The 18,206-nt window shown below is 35.5% G+C and overlaps 2 protein-coding genes across 35 annotated transcripts in view; one reads left to right on the forward strand and one right to left on the reverse strand.

The window, feature by feature from the left end:
- LOC147401851 (G-type lectin S-receptor-like serine/threonine-protein kinase CES101) lies at positions 1-7,834 on the forward strand. The gene is made up of 7 exons (XM_086443264.1): positions 1-1,441; positions 3,822-3,926; positions 4,021-4,226; positions 6,063-6,273; positions 6,683-6,920; positions 7,098-7,248; positions 7,354-7,834. Exons 1-7 carry the CDS (start codon positions 190-192, stop codon positions 7,660-7,662), a joined length of 2,472 nt encoding a protein of 823 aa, XP_086299390.1. The 5' UTR covers positions 1-189; the 3' UTR covers positions 7,663-7,834.
- Positions 7,359-18,206, reverse strand: part of LOC147401852 (G-type lectin S-receptor-like serine/threonine-protein kinase SD1-13) — a 20,842-nt gene continuing 9,994 nt past the window's right edge. Inside the window, exons 1-10 of one of the 34 annotated variants that reach the window (XM_086443287.1) lie at positions 14,239-16,896; positions 14,044-14,147; positions 13,458-13,665; positions 12,776-13,062; positions 12,569-12,656; positions 12,315-12,398; positions 11,902-11,975; positions 9,798-9,853; positions 8,574-8,813; positions 7,359-7,928 (exon numbers count right to left, since the gene is read on the reverse strand). In XM_086443287.1, the coding sequence (XP_086299413.1) occupies positions 8,614-8,813; positions 9,798-9,853; positions 11,902-11,975; positions 12,315-12,398; positions 12,569-12,656; positions 12,776-12,783 (510 nt within the window). In that variant the 5' untranslated portion in view covers positions 12,784-13,062; positions 13,458-13,665; positions 14,044-14,147; positions 14,239-16,896 and the 3' untranslated portion in view covers positions 7,359-7,928; positions 8,574-8,613. The other 33 variants (XM_086443282.1, XM_086443288.1, XM_086443285.1 and 30 more) reach the window with 33 other exon arrangements.

Here is an 18,206-nt window from a genome sequence, read left to right on the forward strand (position 1 = left end):
TCAGATTTTACCTCAATAAGAAACTTTGAATTGGGTGGATCAATTCGAACGTGAAAATATTGGGACTTTACTGCCTTGACTTCGTCAAAGAAAGTTTGATGAATTGGGAGTTTGAAAATATTCTCTGGATGTGTTCAACTTAAATGTCTACATAAGAACCATTGGTCACATAGGTTTACACGGTTAGGCATGGCAATGGCAATGGCAATGGCAATGAAGAGAAGTCACAATCATGGTGCTTCAGTTCTTCTCCTTCAACTTCTTTTCATTTTCCTTTACTTAACTTCCCACGATGCAGAAGCAGCAAACTCCTCCTTTACACGAGGTGGCGGACTAAGGGACTGGGAGACCTTAGTTTCTCCAAACTCCGTCTTCACACTAGGCTTCCTTACCCTCGGAGAATCTAATAGCCGTTACTTAGGTATATGGTACGATTTAGGAATTGATCGTCCGTACACATATGTATGGATCGCCAATCGTGACACCCCAATAGGTGATTCCACTGGTTTTCTTACCATTGATGATGCTGATGGAAATTTGAAAATCATGCACAGTGGAGATGATGGGCCTATCCCGTTAAGTTCCGAACGAGCAGCAAATGGAAGTGTCGTGACAGCTAGTCTGCTAAATTCGGGTAATTTTGTGTTGAATGAAACATATTCTAATGGAACAGGGAATCGGATACTATGGCAGAGCTTCGATTATCCTACCGACATACTTCTACCTGGTATGAAGCTTGGCATGAATTCAAAGACGGGGAAGAATTGGTCACTTACTTCATGGATCAGCAACCAAGTCCCTTATTCAGGGGCGTTTACTCTTGAGGTTGACCCCAATGGTACAAACCAATTGGTCATCTCACGACGAGGGGAGGTTTATTGGAGGAGTGGTGTCTGGAACGGAACTAATTTCGAAAACTTACCTGAATTGACACCAATTGAGGAATACTCACCCTTTACTAACCAATACAATTACAGCTTCGTTTCAAATAAGGATGAGAGGTTCTTCACTTACTCATCTATGCCGGGTTCTTCTTTTTCTTCTGCCATCTTAGTTTGGATGATGAGATCGATGGGGCAACTCTGGAAGATTGAGGTTGTTGGCCCTGGTACTATATGGAACTTACCTTATCCATTGATTGATTGTGGAAACAAAATGAAAGGTTGTGAGGGTAACAAGCCATCAGCTTGCAGGAGTGGTGAAGAGCTTTTCAAGCCAAGAAACGGTGATATGTCAGGTCTTCCTTCAAATTGGAATGAAGTGGTTGTCGGTAATACAAGTCTCAGCGACTGTGAAATCAAGTGCAGAAGCAATTGTTCTTGTGTTGCTTATGCTTCCTCAAACAGTGATGGGACAGCATGTGAAATTTGGGATAAGGGATCAAAGTTTATCGTGAGCAGTGATTCTAAACGAGAAATTTATCTCCTGTCCTCAAAACAAGGTAAGCCTCATAGTACATAGATTTAGTCACGAAATTCTCCAATAGGATAAATATTTTAACCTCAACATTTAATATTGTTCAACTTGTAAATATAACTAACAAGATTGGGATTTTGGGGAGGTTGAAGATGATAGGTTATTGAGAAGAAATCCAAAACATCATTTGAATAATCCCCAGATTTTATTTATTTATTTATTTGGGCCTATAAATTTACTTTCCTGATTATATCTAAATTAACTAGGTTCGTTGGTTGAGATTGACAATTCTCTTTGCATTCATGGCTGAATTGTTAAAGCGCCCAATTCAACATGGACAAATTCGTAGTTTCAACTCTGGCTGAGCCTGGATGCACTTGGAACTTTCAGTTCAATTCTTGGGTGAAGTCACCTATATATATATATATATATATATATTTTCCCATTCTATCATCTTTGAGAACTTAAAAAGAGTGTTTGGTAATGACCATGAAGAGATGCCATATCCATGCTGCTTGAGTTCTTCTTCATCTTCAAATTAGGCTTCTATAGCCTCGATGAATCCAATAGGCATTACTTGGGATATCTTACTATGGCAGAGCAAATCGTGGGTTGACATTGTGTGTATTTCAATTGTCAAAACCCAATCAGTGATTCCATTGGTGTTCTTCCCATTGATGCTGATGGAAAATTAAATCCATCCCATTAAGTTCAGAACAAGCAACAAGTGGAAGTAACGTGACTGGTACTCTGCTAAATTCCGGCAATTTTGTGTTTGGTGATACATATTCTAATGGAAGAGAAGATCAAGTACATTGACAGAGCTTTGATTATCGTACCTACACTCTTCCACCAGGGATGAAGCTTGGTGTGAATTTGAGAACTTGGATGATCATGACATTTGCTTCATGGTTGATTGACCAAATCCCTGCTTCATGGGCTTTCACTCTCGTGGTTGACCAAAATGGTAGAAATGAAGAAGTGAGGTTTATTGTAGGAGTGGTGTCTGGAACGAAAGTAATTTCAACAACTTACCTAAATTGGCACCCATTCATAAATATTCTCCCTTGACTTAGCAATTCAATTACAGCTTCATTTCGAGTAAGGTTGAGAGGTGCTTCAGTTACTCTTCTATGTCGGATTCCTCTTCCATATTAATTTGGGTGATGTGTTTGATGGGGCAACTCCAGGTGACTGAGCCTCAGTGTATCTGTCATGGCTCCAAGATTGATTGACTTGTGGAAAAACAAAGGATGTGAGGGTAACAAAGCATTAGCTTTCAGGAGTGGTGATGAGCAGTTCAAGCTTCGAATTGGTCATATGTAAGGCATACCTTCAACTGCCCTTGGAATATGAGTCGTGGTAATTGTGACACCCAGTGTAAGTAGGAGCAATTGCTGTTGTGTTGCTTATGCTTCCATGAACAAGGAAGGGATATGACGTTTACTTTTGGTCCAAGGGATCCAATTTTTTATTTATTTATAGGGATCAACAAGTCTACAGATGAGATTGGTAATGGGCATAGAACCTATATTAGTTCAGAGCACTGCCACAAAATTCTCTGAAAACTTTGCCGAATAGGTTAGAGTTTTTAACTCTTGAACCTTAACCAGTTATCCTCTTCAACCTTTGAATCTCAAGAACAAAATAAGGATATTAGGGAGGTTGAGGATGAAGGGTGTTTTTTTGGGGGAATTTTCCAAAAATTCTGAAAAGAAAATGTCTAATAAGGGACCAACCAATTAATTCGTCAAAAAAGGTATATAAAAAAAAATTATCCTTCAACTTCAACATTTTATCTTCTTCAAACCTTTCATTCTTAAGAACATGATAGGGATTTAGGGAGGTTGAAGATAGTGGGTTATTTGGGAAGAAACCCCAAAACTTCATTTATATAATAACGAAAAATTTTAGAGTCTTTCTTGGATTTATCTGAACTAACTTAACTGACCGCCACCGAAAAATTGTCGAATTCAAACTTATTACTAGGGGTCAGAGTAAACTTCGGCGTTGCAGTCACTTCTGTGGTGCAGGTAACAAGGGGTATCCCTTCCTATTAGTCTTGCTTCTGCGTGATTATGAAATTAATTATCTTTTCTTTGGAGGAGCCTGTAATGTACTAATAGTATTAAATTTTTATATATCATGATTTATGAAATTGAATTGTACCCAAATAGGAGAAGCAGAGACAAGTGATGAGAAGGTATTGCTTGAATTAGGATCTCTTCAATAGTATTAAATTTCGTTATATTTTTATAAAATATGAAAATGAAATGTTACTAGCAAATTTCGATTCCTATGAATTTTTATTTGTTTTTTTTTACTATGAGATGTACACTTCATAAATATATGAAATGATTTAGAGAGAGAGCTAAACATATAAATGATTTTGTTCTTCAATGTAGAGAAAAATAAAAAGTGGTGGATATGGCTCATCATTGCAGTGGCAATTACTTTGATATTGTCTCTTTTGGCCATTCTAAGCTACTTGAGGTGGAAAAAGATCAAAGGTAAACTTGCATGATAAATCAATGAGTACATGACTCTATAGAGCTACATTTGGACTGTAACTCATTTTTTCCCTTTATGATTGTACCCAAACAGGAGAAGCAGAGACAAGTGATGACAAGGTATTGCTTGAATTAGGATCTTTTCCTTCAAACAAATTTGGTGATGCAAATCTGCTCGAAAGACATGGAAAGAAGGGTCATGAGTTTATACTATTCAAGTTTGATAGCATAGCGGCTGCCACAGATAACTTCTCATCTAAAAATAAACTTGGAGAGGGTGGATTCGGACCTGTTTACAAGGTAGCTATTATTTATTTACTTATTTTTTTTAAATATCTAAGTTGGTTGCTTCACTTAACTAGCTAAGGGGTAGACCAACAACAGTACCCCCGTGCCTGATCTTGCTTGCCTGTTGGTATTTGTTTGTTTCAACTCCAACAAGAAAACTTTTTACCTACTTGACCATAAAAATACACACCTATCAAGCTCAGTTTACAAGGTAAGCTTGAAGAATGTTAAGACGATTTTTTTTTTCTTGGGCAAATTATCTGTGATTGGTGGAAAAGATGCTGTCAAATTTCTTCCCATTATTAGAAAATTTTAAAAATATATATTGTTGCGCAATTGTGTGATATTTTCGTAATGGTTTTCTATTTTTGAGGGTTTCTTTTTTGGAGAGTCTTACGTGTTTTGGTAACTCTTGGTTATATAAACAGAGATCTCTAGGGTTGTAAAACTTATGAGAAAATAGTGATTGTTCTTGTTCTGTTCCGTGGACACAGGCACACTGTTGAACCACATAAATCCTTGTGTTTTGTGTTCCGTGAATCACATATATATATATATATAGGGTCCCGTTCGCCACCCTTAGTTTTACCACACACTTTAACAAACGCGTTTTGTCTTACATGGGTTAGAAGTTTCAGAATGAGCTGATTTTTGGTGAGGATGATCTCTATGGTGAGGAGATCATCCTCACCAAAAATCAGCTCATTCCAAAACTTCTAACCCCATCAAAATTGATTTACAAAAAATGGACGGTCCACGATTTTTCAACGTGTAAACATGGGGCTAAACATTTCGGAATGGGCTGATTTTTGGGGAGGATGATCTTCTAATCATAGAGATCATCCTCACCAAAAATCAGCTCATTCCAAAACTTCTAACCCATGTAGGACGAAAAACATTTGTTAAAGTGTGTGGTAAAACTTAGGGTGCTGAACATTTCCCATATATATATATATATATAGAACAGCGTTCCTAAGACTCATTTTGGGACTCACATTGCGACACACCGTTTTGTCTTATATGGGCAAAAATATTTGGAATGGGCTGATTTTTTTGTGAGGATGATCTCTATGGTGAGGAGATCATCCTTGCCAAAAATCAGCTCATTATGAAACTTCTAGACCGTCCAATTTTTGTAAATCAATTTTGATGGGGTTAGAAGTTTTGGAATAGGATGATTTTTTGCCAGGATGATCCCCTCATCACAGAGATCATCCTCACAAAATATCAGCTCATTCCAAACATTTTTGCCCATATAAGACAAAACGGTGTGTCGCAATGTGAGTCTCAATATGAGTCTTAGGAACGTGACCCATATATATATATATATATATATATATATATATATATATATATATATATATAAAATTGTGTAAGTTTGTTCTTAATAGAAATACAAGACGAAATCACTCTGATCCATGACTTTTAGTCATTGATTCGAGTATATAGAATTTTTTTTTTGCTTAAACCCAATTGCTAGAAATACCTATGGAAAATGCTCAAACTCAATGGCTAAAAAATCTCTAATCATGATGATTTTTGGTGTCCTGGGCCATTGAAATGATGGGTTACACCTTCATGTATTACTTTGTAATGTTGATATTAAAATACAGATATTGATTCATCATCAGTCAGACTTGGGCGCTGCCCCTGCATCATGGAGGTCACCCTCAGAAAACCCACTTTTATGGACAATCACTATTGTTAAGCTGTAATCTACTGCTAGTCTGCTAATATCTACACTTAACATGATTGTGATTTATGACTTCAAGGATCTTTCTTTCTCATGCCTAACAAGTAATTTTTTATCCTTGAAAATGAGAAATTACATAGATATTCTTATTTCAGGGAACATTACTCGAGGGACAGGAAATAGCAGTGAAAAGGCTTTCAAGAAGTTCGGGACAAGGGTTAAAGGAGTTCAAAAATGAGATTGTACTTATTGCCAAACTCCAACATAGGAATCTTGTAAGGCTTTTGGGTTGTTGCATTAAAGGAGAAGAAAAGATGCTAATCTATGAATACATGCCCAACAAAAGCTTAGACTTCTTCCTCTTTGGTTTGTGATGCTTTCAAATATTATTTGTTTGATTTTCTTTACTTCCTAATTTATCAATCTAACATGCTCATTCTTTTATATTTCCCAGTACATTAATGCATGTCTCGATTGAAGATTGATAGAGTTAAATGGAAAAAAAAAAAAAAAAAAGGCCGACGGACCCTAGCAGCTAGAATAATTTGTAGATCATGATGAGGAATATGACATTAATTGCATTACATGAAAAAGTAGCGATTTGATTGGCTGAGATGACTTGAATGATTTCAATTCTTAATGTACTTGATAATATAAAACAACAGTGGCAATGACACTTCTCTCCACCCTTTTGTTTGGTTTTCTTTATCTTGGACATTCATAAAGCATACACCTAAGACAAATTATTATTTATACAAAATTTTATTTGTGGCAGATCCAATGGGAAGAGAGCTACTAGATGGGAAGAAACGTATCAATATCATTGAAGGGATTGCACAAGGGCTTCTCTATCTACATACATATTCTAGATTAAGGGTGATTCACAGAGATTTAAAAGCTAGTAACATTTTACTAGACGACGAGATGAACCCAAAGATATCAGATTTCGGCATGGCAAGAATTTTTGGATTGAGAGAATCTGAAGCAAATACAAACAGGATTGTTGGGACATAGTAAGCTAATCACAAACATGCATATACATGAATACATCTAATACTTTTCAATGCATACATATCCCCACCAGCACATTTTTGCATTTGGACAACTTTTTAACATAGTTTTCACCAGCATATATATATATATGCACATTGCTTTCTATTACTAATGATTTCATTTAATGGTTGGTATAGTGGTTATATGTCTCCTGAGTATGCAATGGAGGGCATTTTCTCTGAGAAGTCAGATGTCTTTAGCTTTGGAGTATTATTGCTAGAGATCATCTGTGGAAAGAAGAATACTGGCTTTAGTTATTTCGATCGCCATCTCAATCTCATAGGATATGTAAGTTGCTAACACAAAATCAATTTAGTTATTGACACTTTTGTATTCATAAGTTTGAGTTGGATTTATATAAAAAGCAAATCTGAACTTGCATGATTTCTTCAGGTATGGGAGTTGTGGGAAAAAGGTGCAGGTGTTGAGCTAATAGATCCAATGTTGGATACTTTGTGTCCCAAAGATAAAATGTTGAGATGCATTCACGTCGGTCTCTTGTGCGTACAAGAAAGTGCAACAGATAGACCCACTATGGTAGATGTTGTATCTATGTTTGCTAATGAAGCTATGTCTTTTCCTAATCCGAAACAACCAGCATTTTCTACTGGGAGAAGTGTGACGGAGAAAGATTTACTTAAAGAAAAACCAGAAAATTATTCCCTAAATGCTTTAACCATGTCTGTGATGGAGGCGCGGTAACTTTGATTGGTTAGTATATAATGGAAATATATAGTAGTTACTAGAAATGTTCGTATACAGTTATCATTGGAGCAATGTTAGACCAATTCTTCCACATTTGCTCCATCATTCAAGCTCCAACATTTTATTTACTCTATGAGAAACAATATAATGGAAAAAAATTTCAGTCTAAGTGACCAGCAGCTACTACATTGCAGGTGACCAGCAGCTACTACATTGGAGGATGCCACAGCTGTTTGGTTGTGATAGTGCTCCAAGCATTTGAACTGTACATGACACCAAGAGAGGATCATCACTAAATTTGCATCCACAAGCAAATATATTATCCGTACATTGGAAGTGTCAAGGTTAACTCACAAGTGCCACATTCAATGCCAAAATACCGTGCAAGTGTTCTACATGAATGATGTATGTTCTTTAATTTAAAAAAGTGTCTCTAAGTACATGTTTTAAAGCCAAAGCAAAGAAAAGATTACAAAATTTATGGATTTCATTTAGATTTGCTTCAAAAGTTTTATGGAGCATATATAACAGAATCAATTGTCAGGACATAATTGCAGCTCAATCCAAAGATTGAATACAACAACAATAATATAGCAGCTCCCACACATTAATGGTAAACCGAAGAAGATATATATGTGACAAGAAATGGAAGAGATACTGAAAAGTTACACTAGCAACAAGAGTAGGGAAGCATGCCCAGGTTAAATTATCAAGAAGAACACTTGACTATGATGACCAGGCAATGTGCATGGTCGGTGCAATAGTCGCTTACACTTCCTAAAAACATCCAATGATCATTAAAAGAAGATGTCTCTGACCAAAAGAAAAGAAAAGAAAAAAATTGTCAAACATGGTTTAAGGTATAAATTTAGGCTATATTTTTAAAATATATCTACCTAGCAACTCACCCAATGAGACGGAAAATTGAATTGAAAGGTCGGCATCATATCATCCCCCCAATATATCAAGATCTATGGAGTTAAGGAATTCATCCATATCCAGACTCGGGTCAGCTTCAGGATGCAAAGAAACCATGGCCGACAGCATATAACTGGTCTCCTCTACACTATGCCTCCCTCCTTCAGATCCTCGATAAGAGGATCCCTTGAAGTTATGTGCGGAATTAGACTGATTCAAATGAGTATCCACTGTTATTATTGACACCTACCACGAGAGAACACATGAGATATAGTATATTGCATTAACACGATACAAATTAGTACATCACATATAACACAAATCTGGATGCTCAAATAAACGTTGACTCCTATGAGCATCTCAAATTCCTTAATTCAAGTTACAGCAACTACTAAGGTACCTGGGATCTAGGAAAGATGAACAACACTATATATGAAATTTAAATTCCCAGTTTAACACCAACTTCTCTATTTATTAAGACATAAAACAAGGGGCATACCGATGGGGTATAGCTTGTGTTAGGAAACAGAAACAGAAATTAGGGCTTTATTATCCCAAAGTTTATTACCATGGGATAAGGCTTTCTGTCGTAAGTCAGACTCTTATTTATCTCGGTCTTCTATGGGAAGCTGTTCATCCAAAGTCGTTGCACATTTGTCCTTTCTATAAATGGAAATTTATTATTGAATAATGCTAGGGTGACACAGGCACTGTGATTCTCACAGTTCTGACGTGGATGCTAAGCCACGTCACCTACTTAATAGTCAGTTGGCACATCATTAAGTGAAACTTCAGGAAAAAAAAAAAAAAAACAGCTTCTCCCAGTTATGTCTTCTTCTCTTCACTCTCTCTCTCTCTCTCTCTCTCTCTCTGTATTTCTTCTTCATTTTCTCGATGTCGCGATTTCGGGCAGGGGCAAGGACAAGTGGGTTCGGGTGAACCTACACAAATTCGAGTGGGAATCGTTCGAGTTTGAGTGGATAGTATGGTTCTTCTTCTTCTTACAGACCTCCTCCTCACTATTAGATGATGCTCATATGAAGAAGAAGGATCAGAGGAATAGATGTTGTTGTTGATTGCTTCTATTCTTATTTTTGATTTTTCAATTTATATGCTAAAATCTTTTAATTTCTGTAAGTGGCACCCTGAGGTGATCCAAAGAAAAAAAAATTACAAAATTGGAAACTTAATGGGATGAATTAGGGACTACCCACAGTTGATTGATCCGCGTCCGAAACAGAGAGCTCCACAGCAAACAAAGAAGAGACACCTGAAAATGACCCAACCCACCGACAGTAGATAATTCGTGCAAAAAAATAAACGGGTAAATCATTCAGACCAACCAACATCATGAAAAATGAAGCTTTCCCAATAAATTTTCATGGATTAACTCTTAACCACCAGTTCTCTTCTCCATCCAATTAAGAAAAAGCTCTGAAGGTCCTGCAGAATATTCATTTATGTATTTTCCAATGACCTTCAAACTATCCCCAATAATTCCTTTTTGGGCAGGCAGCCACAAACTTCGCTTGTAAGCAAATAAAATAATCATATATGTAAGCTGGATATCTTTGATCCAAATAAATAAACCCCCGGTCACCTGTTGAAAATCCATTGATTTACTCTACAACACAACTATTTCTTTCTATCGTAATCGAGAAAATGAAGAAGAAATACAGAGAGAGAGAGAGAGAGAGAGAGATTTTTGAGGAGAGAGTCGTTGCATATGTGAAACAGGGAGAGAAGAGGAGAAGACGTTGTTATTTATTTTTATTTTTTTTTAATTTCACTTAATGACGTGGCAGAAGTTTTTTTTTTTAATTTCACTTAATGACGTGACAGATGATTCATTAAGTTGTGATTGATGATATACATCCGATACTAATAACATAAATTAATTAATGGAAAATGTGGGTTGAGACTCTCCATCAACATGATTGTTATCCCTAAGAAAAAATGTATGAATCCCTGGATAACCGGAATTGATCTTTAGGAAATATGCATTTTTCCTCTCATCTTAGTGGTCAAGTTGATAGAGAGCCTCAACTGTGAGTTGAGGCTGAAAATATGTAACAATAAAATTAACAAAAATCTAATCAAAATTCTTAAAACGTAAACAAACCATTTGAATTTAATCAAGCCTCAACCTGTGGGTTGAGACACTCCATCAACACAACTGTTGGGATGTCAGAGATTCCCATGAAAAATGTATCTTTAGAAGATGTGTTTGAATCCCTAAAAGCTTGAAACTGATCAATAGGAAATCTGCTTTTTTCCTCTAATCAGCAATCATGTTGATGGAGAGCTCAACCCATCAACAAGAGTCCTTTAATCGAAGTACTACCTGACTAATCAAAATTGGTGTGGAAGAACCCTCATTGCTGATGAAAGAACACAAGGCTTGCTCTCTTTAAGTACATCATGGAAAGTGTAATAGAGAAGAAAGACACAAATAGACACTAACAGTTCTTTTGGAGCTATAGTTCTGTTATATCTTCTTCAAGTACCATTTTCATCTTATGCCTCCATTGATTTGTTCTTAATGTTATTGAAATCTTCTTTGAATCATTTTCTTGTGGATAAGGCATCCAGATAGAAGGACAAGATCGATCTTCAGACTCAAATCATCCCAACAAAATGATACTTTCATTGAGATCTAGTGGTTTTGATCCAATAAAAGTTCACATTTTGATTCTATTCATGCAATCAAATCACATAAAACTTAAATACTTAGAACTTTTTTTCATGTTACCTCCTTTAGAATTATTTTGAAAACTTTGATGACAAGATATGTTCGTATTTCTGTCAAACTTGTCAAAATACTCCAATACAACTACATTTTTTTCTCTGAAGTTGTTCCTGTTCTCTCTTTCAAATAAATATGTCGATGATCATTTATTTCACAGAAATTAACCTCTTCAAAATTAACAAATATGACGTACCAACCTCCACTAACCATCAGCTCATAGAAGACACTGAAAAGAGTGGAATAATAAAAGAGAATGAGATGCTAGTCTCAAATAGATCTGATCAGAGAAATGGTCGAATGTGTGAGAAGAGATTGTCAATCTTTGGAAGAACGCTAAAAACAAGAATAGGTGGTCAGGTCAAACCACACAACTCTAATTCTGTAGAAGATCATTTTTTTAAATATAAAAATAAAATCAAAATCGTTGAGACCTGTTGATTACTTGTGCCTCAAAACTCCAACCCTTCAAAAATGCTCAAAATGTCAAAGCAGTCATAATCAACGACGCGATAGAAGATACACATGGCTCATTCAAGTGCTATAAATATGTTTGAAAACAAACGACCTACCATGCCCTTTGACAATTAGGTCCCCATACACCACATGATCTCCTAGATGTCACCCAGCCAGGACAAGTGGTACCCTACATTATTAAAAGCTTCATTATCGAATCAATATTCTTGGAACAAACTCTAATATTATACCCAAAAAAAATCTTTCTTTACACAATTTATAATTCGTTTACAAAGAAAGCCAAAATGCTAGCGCACCTCCATCATAGAAATAGGCAGGCCATTCAGGGTACAATTTGCTGGCTCATCTATAACTAAATTTGCCTCTACCACACATCTCCCGAAAGAAAATGCTGGTTGTTTTGGAGTAGACAAGCATAATTTCATTAGCAAACATAGAAACTATATCTAACATGGTGGGTCTATCCATTGCACTCTCTTGTATGTACAAGATACCAAAATGAATATACCTCAAAATTCTCTTTGGGACATGAATTGTCCAACATCGGATCCATCAGCTCAACACTTGCACCTTTTTGCCACAACTCTCGTGCCTGGAACAAGTGCAATTTAAATTATTAAATTAATTAAACAAACATAAACATCAAAATCAAAAATCAAAAAATTTAACAACAAAATAGGTCATATATCAACAACTTACACATCCTATGAGATTGATACGGTATCATGAATGATTGAAATCAGTATTCCTCTTGCAACTTACAATCTCAAGCAATAGTAGTCCAAAACTAAACACATCTAACTTCACAGAGAAAATACCCTCCATTGCGAACTCAGGAGACATATAAGCACTGGATCCAACCAATAAATGAAAAAAAAAAAAAATAGTATAAAAAAGACTTGCATACACGTCTGTGCCAATATTTGTGTAAAAAATATAGAAATATAAAAATATTCTTGTGGTACCCACATGTGCATTGAAAGTATGTGATGTTTTCATTTAAATGTATAATTGCAGTTTGCTTACCATGTCCCAGCAATTCTGTTGGTATTTGCTTCAGATTCTCAATACAAAAATACTTGCCATGCCGAAATCTGATATTTTTGGATTTATCTCATCATCTAATAAATCTTTTAAATCTCTATGGATCAACCACAGTCTAGAATATTTAAGAAGATAAAGAAGCCGCCCTCGTGCAATCCCTTTAATGATGTTAATGCGTTTTCTGCCATCTAGTAGTTGTCTTCTCGTGGATTCTACAACAAAGCAAAATTTGAACATGTAGATATTAAGTTGGTTTTCGCTATACTTGATGCAGGTCCAATAGAGAAAAATTAGAGAAATTGATCAAGCGCTATGCTATTGCCATGGTTGTTTTCTGTATGCAAAGTATATCCAAGGTCATTTGCGAGATCTCAACAAATCAAAATCATTGCATTTCTTCTAATGCAGTTAGCATCGTCATCATTCATTTTATGCACCTCAACCTAGTAATTGGATCAACAAAATTAATCTTCTTTCATTGTCATAAAGTAGATATTCAATCCAAATATAAATATAATAAACTTGGCAATTTAAAAAATAATCATATTTTATAGATAAATTATGAAGTACAAGAAAAAGAATTAATAGATATGATTGAAAAACGAACCAAAGAGGAAGGAGTCCAAGCTTTTGTTAGGCATGTATTCGTATATTAACATCTTTTCTTCTTCAATGCAGCAGCCCAAAAGCCTAACAAGATTCATGTCTTGGAGTTTCACAATTAGAACAATCTAATTTTTAAACTCTTTTAACCCTTGTCCTGAATCTCTCGAAAGTCTTTTCACTGCTATTTCTTGTCCCTCCTGTAAATTACCCTAAAATAATAATAATGATCTCTTTGTCATTTCTCAGGTCAAGGAAACAACTACATATCAACTACAAGAAAGAAAAAGTCCATAGAAAAAATAAATTGTAATCTTATTAACCACATTTTAGTCTAGGAAGTCCAGATTTTAGCAATGGAATTCAAGTTAACTAACAACAATGAATCGTACATTTTCAGCGTTATCTCAAATGCCACATTTTATATGTTAGGAGTAGAAAAAAGGGTGTGATAGTGACCTCCGTGATGGAGAAACTACAACTTCCTTCAAGTTACCATCATCGTGGTGGGTTGATTGCTTTGTCACATCCAAGTTTAACTTTGATGCCAAGCCAGCATTCAGATTTACTGATTAATTTTGAGAGCTCACCTTTTACTTTGGGTTTTTTCCACCACAAGTAGCTTAAGGAGACCAAAGGGACATTATCAAAGCAATTGCAACTAAAATGATGAACCATATGCACCATTTCTTCCCTGTGTAGAAGAAAAATCACAAACTTGTCTACAAACTCACATTAAATAATTTTATATTATTGTACAATGCTTTTAAAAGAACCAAGGATACCTGAGCTTCATGCTGGCGAACGTAAACACCGTCAAACTCTTGAATCCCCTCAACCACCTCAACTGGAGGAAACAGACACCCGATTGATCTTTTCTTGGAACCACTCATCATAGTTCCCGGGAAGAATCAATTGCTCCCCAAGAATACTCTCAAAAGTGGGAAACAGGCCACCCTCAATGGCTCCAAAGTTCAGGATAGGTGGAGGATTGTGAGGAATGCGAGCCTCGCCATGGTATTGAAACGATAAGCGTTCTCCCAAATAGAACACATAAGAAAGCTCACCAATATAATAAGGAAGAACCATTCTCTGAAAGTCGAGCTGGCGAAGCAAAATTCGGATGTGCAGAAACAGAGTGTGGTAACTCTAGCACTTGAGGATTAATGATCTAAAATGAATAGCAAGGGCAAGCGAGTTGAAAATAAAGAAGGAAAAGGAAGACACAGAGAAACGAAATAATACTTACGTCTCGACGGAAGCAATTATCTAAGTGGGCCCGAGCAAACAAACCCCAACTCTTTTGAATTTTCTTGGCACAAACGACCAATTTCTGACCTATAGGAAAGTCAACTCCTCTTGCAAATACAGGACAATAAAATGGAAGATAACGATGCGAGCATAATTGCAAAAGAGGTAAAGAGTGTTGCACAGAAAAGAGAGTATAGAATCTAAAAGTAAAATAGTGAAGTATCTTAATAAAGGCTAAAAGAAACGAAGAGATATCTCATCACTAGGTTGTCCCATCACATTGGAAACCACACGATCCATTTCTCCAATAATGGATCCAAGTATCATGCTCCCCCCCAATCGTATTCATGAATACAATCTATGTCTCGAAGAGCCGAAAAAAAAATAGTATCAACAGAAATCTGATCCTCAAATAAGTAAGCACTCATCATAATAAGTAATAGTCGTCTGAACATGACGGTAAAGCGAGGGTGATCAACTCGAATCCATGAGTAGAGGCTGTTCTTCAAAAACATATCCTTCAACACATGATACTCAACCTTCCGTTCTTCAGCCAATCACAAGCAGGAATCACCCGAAGACCCAAAAGTCTCAACGTTTTCTCCTCATCAATCCTTACGAGAAGCACATGCAATCTTTCCATTCCAATCCCAGTAATACCCACAAAATTAAAGGGCTGAATGCCAAATTCCACATTAGGGAGGTGGAACGTATGATTCTGAGGAAACCACCTCTCCATGGAGGTAATAATCAGAGGTCGGTCAACCAGGAAAAGAGGGATCTTAAAGAAAGTGTCAAAACCCGCCAATCCCATTTGTGCTTTAAGTGCATCAGAAGAAAAAGCATGAATACTATAGAAAATATACAAGCTACCCCTAAACTACCCAGGTGGTAGAGGTACTGTGATGCCAACACGTATACAGGCAGAAATATGACTGCAGAGTTAGCAGAGGAATGTCATGTATTTGAGCCGCAATCTCAAGGGGAATGATCACCACAAACCTCACAGTGTTGTCGATATCAACTGCCCTCACCTCAGGCTCCACTACTGCCGGAGGAGGATCGAATATTGCTTCGTACTCTTCTACACCATTCAATGGTACTTGAGGCCTCGCCTCATCGAAGCTTTTTCAATCATTTTTTGAGTTTTTTCAAATCCTACGATATATATTTTGATAATTTTATTGAAGGAATAGACAAAAAAAAAAAAAAAAAAACACTAGAAGGGTCATTTTTATCTCGAGCTTGGGGTAGGTATGTGCAAAATAAGGTCTTAAACATTTTTTCATAACAAAATGAAAAATAGTTTGAGTGTACACAAAAAACGACACTACTACCATATATAATATATATATTATATACAGGTTAAAAAGAATCTCTCTGTGTTTGCAATTATGTGATAAAGTCAACTTCTCAATCTCTCCTTTCGAATTTACAGGTTAAGGTTTGATGTGAGCGACAACCATGTTCTTCAGTGATACAACGAAGGTCCAAATTCCAGGCAAGTCTCTCAAACTGAAAACCCTTCAAATTTTTTCAAATTCTATCCTATAGATCCTCAAATCGAAACGAAAAAACCTTTGCTTTTTATCACAAAATCAATCAACTTTATTCTTGTCTTCAACCATTAGCAATAAAACCCTTTATTTTTTTGCTTGACCTATTCTTCAATGTATTATTTTCAACCTTGCTCCTTGGTGGAAAGCAACCAATTTTATACCCAAAATCCCATCATTTTCAAATTCCCCCAAATCCGTAACATAGGAACAAAGTTGTAGATAACTAGCTTTGAAAGAGAAAAACTAGAATGTCTAGCTGCGCGTTGAAGTTGAGGGCATTCAAGTCATTTTTATTAGTCTAAGACAGAAGACGGAGTTCAAGGGGCATGCCATGAGTTTGAATTTCAGATAGAGTTAGAATCTGATTTATTTATCAAACGAATTGGATAAGTTAATCAAATTTGAATTCGAATGTTAATTTGTAGCATCCATCAAATTTCGGATGCCAAATATATTTTTGAATGTCTTTACATTCAGTTCGATTAATATCCATTTACAACTCTATTTTTATTTAAAATTTATAACTCTTGGTATAATAAAGAAACATAGAACAGAAGTAAACAATATAATAAGAATAAAGATAAGTAGATTATATAAAAATATAAAAAAGTAAGACAAATACAAGGGGGAAAGTGCATTTACCTCTATTTTGCACCGAAAACATATTGAGGGAGTAGGTCATTATAGTAACATGTTCCTATAGATAAAAACCCATTGTCACATAAGAGAAAAATAAAAAGTACACTAAATCACGTTAATTAATAACATTTGACAATTGATCAAATAAAAAACTAAATAATGTTGTGTCCTTGATAGCATGTCCATTTGTGAAACTACACTTAAGTTTCTCGTGAAAAATAATATCACCCCAATTCTGGTTTAGTATAAATAAATTCTTTATTTATCTATTAATTAAAGAAGTTAATGGCTACCTAAAAAATGTAGAAGCATGTGTTTTATATTGATGCAGAGAGTAGTAATACTTAGGCAATGAGATTAAGTATGAACTAACATAAAAAAAATGTCTTAAAACATAATAAATGGATGAACATGCCATGCCGTGCCAACCTTGATTTATGGGATAATGCTTTGAAGATGATGAAATTAATAATACTCATCCAACTTTTAAGGGGGTTCAATTGCAAACATATCCAAATGCACCATCATCTCACAAAAGCTTATTTGTCGTTTGGCTTACAACAATTTTTATGTGAAATACTTTTCCATCTCCAAAAGTATTTTCCTATAATTTTTTAAGGGTGTACACACACAATTCAAATAAAGGCATCGTATTCTATTCAGAATACGTGTATCTACAAACATCCCTTCTCTATTCACTAAAACAAATCATGGTAGTCATAGATGCAATAGATCATCTCTAATCTTGTTTTACAGAATCGGTTTTTGGGGTTTTTGGGGTTGGTTGTTCAAACAAATTCAACAAAAAAATTGACATAGCTAATTTGGATTTCCTGATAAAAACTACGTTCATAGATGTTATAAACATAAATATTGCTTAATAACAAATAATTTCTAAAAATCAATTAAATATACAAAAAAACGCACCAAAATAGATCAAACTAGCTGACCCAACCATGTTTTGCAACAAAAAAAAAAGGGTCCACTTTTGGAAGGAAAAAAAAGGTAGCCTAATTTTGTACTTGGAATTTAGTAGGAACACAAGTCTTGAGACTACTTTTTAAATTCCCAATATCAAAACCACAAACCCTAGTTGACACGGCCAAGTTTTCACTCTCTCTCAATATTTTCAACAATATTAGACAAGCCAACTAGATAGTGTGTTTTGGAAGAAGCTATAATATAGGTATAAAAATCTGATTTTCAGAAAGATGAGAGAATATTTCAAACCTGAAGAACCAAAAATAGGGAAAGAAACATAAATCCATCTCCTATCAACATAAAAGTTCCAAATAGAAGAATAA

This window comes from Akebia trifoliata, chromosome 5, assembly GCF_017979445.1.
Source record: "Akebia trifoliata isolate Shusen 1 chromosome 5, ASM1797944v1, whole genome shotgun sequence".
NCBI lineage: Eukaryota > Viridiplantae > Streptophyta > Magnoliopsida > Ranunculales > Lardizabalaceae > Akebia > Akebia trifoliata.

Excerpts from the sequence above, each read along its gene's own strand:
- LOC147401851 (XM_086443264.1), top strand. The coding sequence starts at position 190 with ATGGCAATGGCAATGGCAATGGCAATGAAGAGAAGTCACAATCATGGT. Across the intron at positions 4,227-6,062 it reads GATTCGGACCTGTTTACAAG|GGAACATTACTCGAGGGACA; the intron begins GTAGCTATTATT and ends TTCTTATTTCAG. Across the intron at positions 6,274-6,682 it reads CTTAGACTTCTTCCTCTTTG|ATCCAATGGGAAGAGAGCTA; the intron begins GTTTGTGATGCT and ends TATTTGTGGCAG.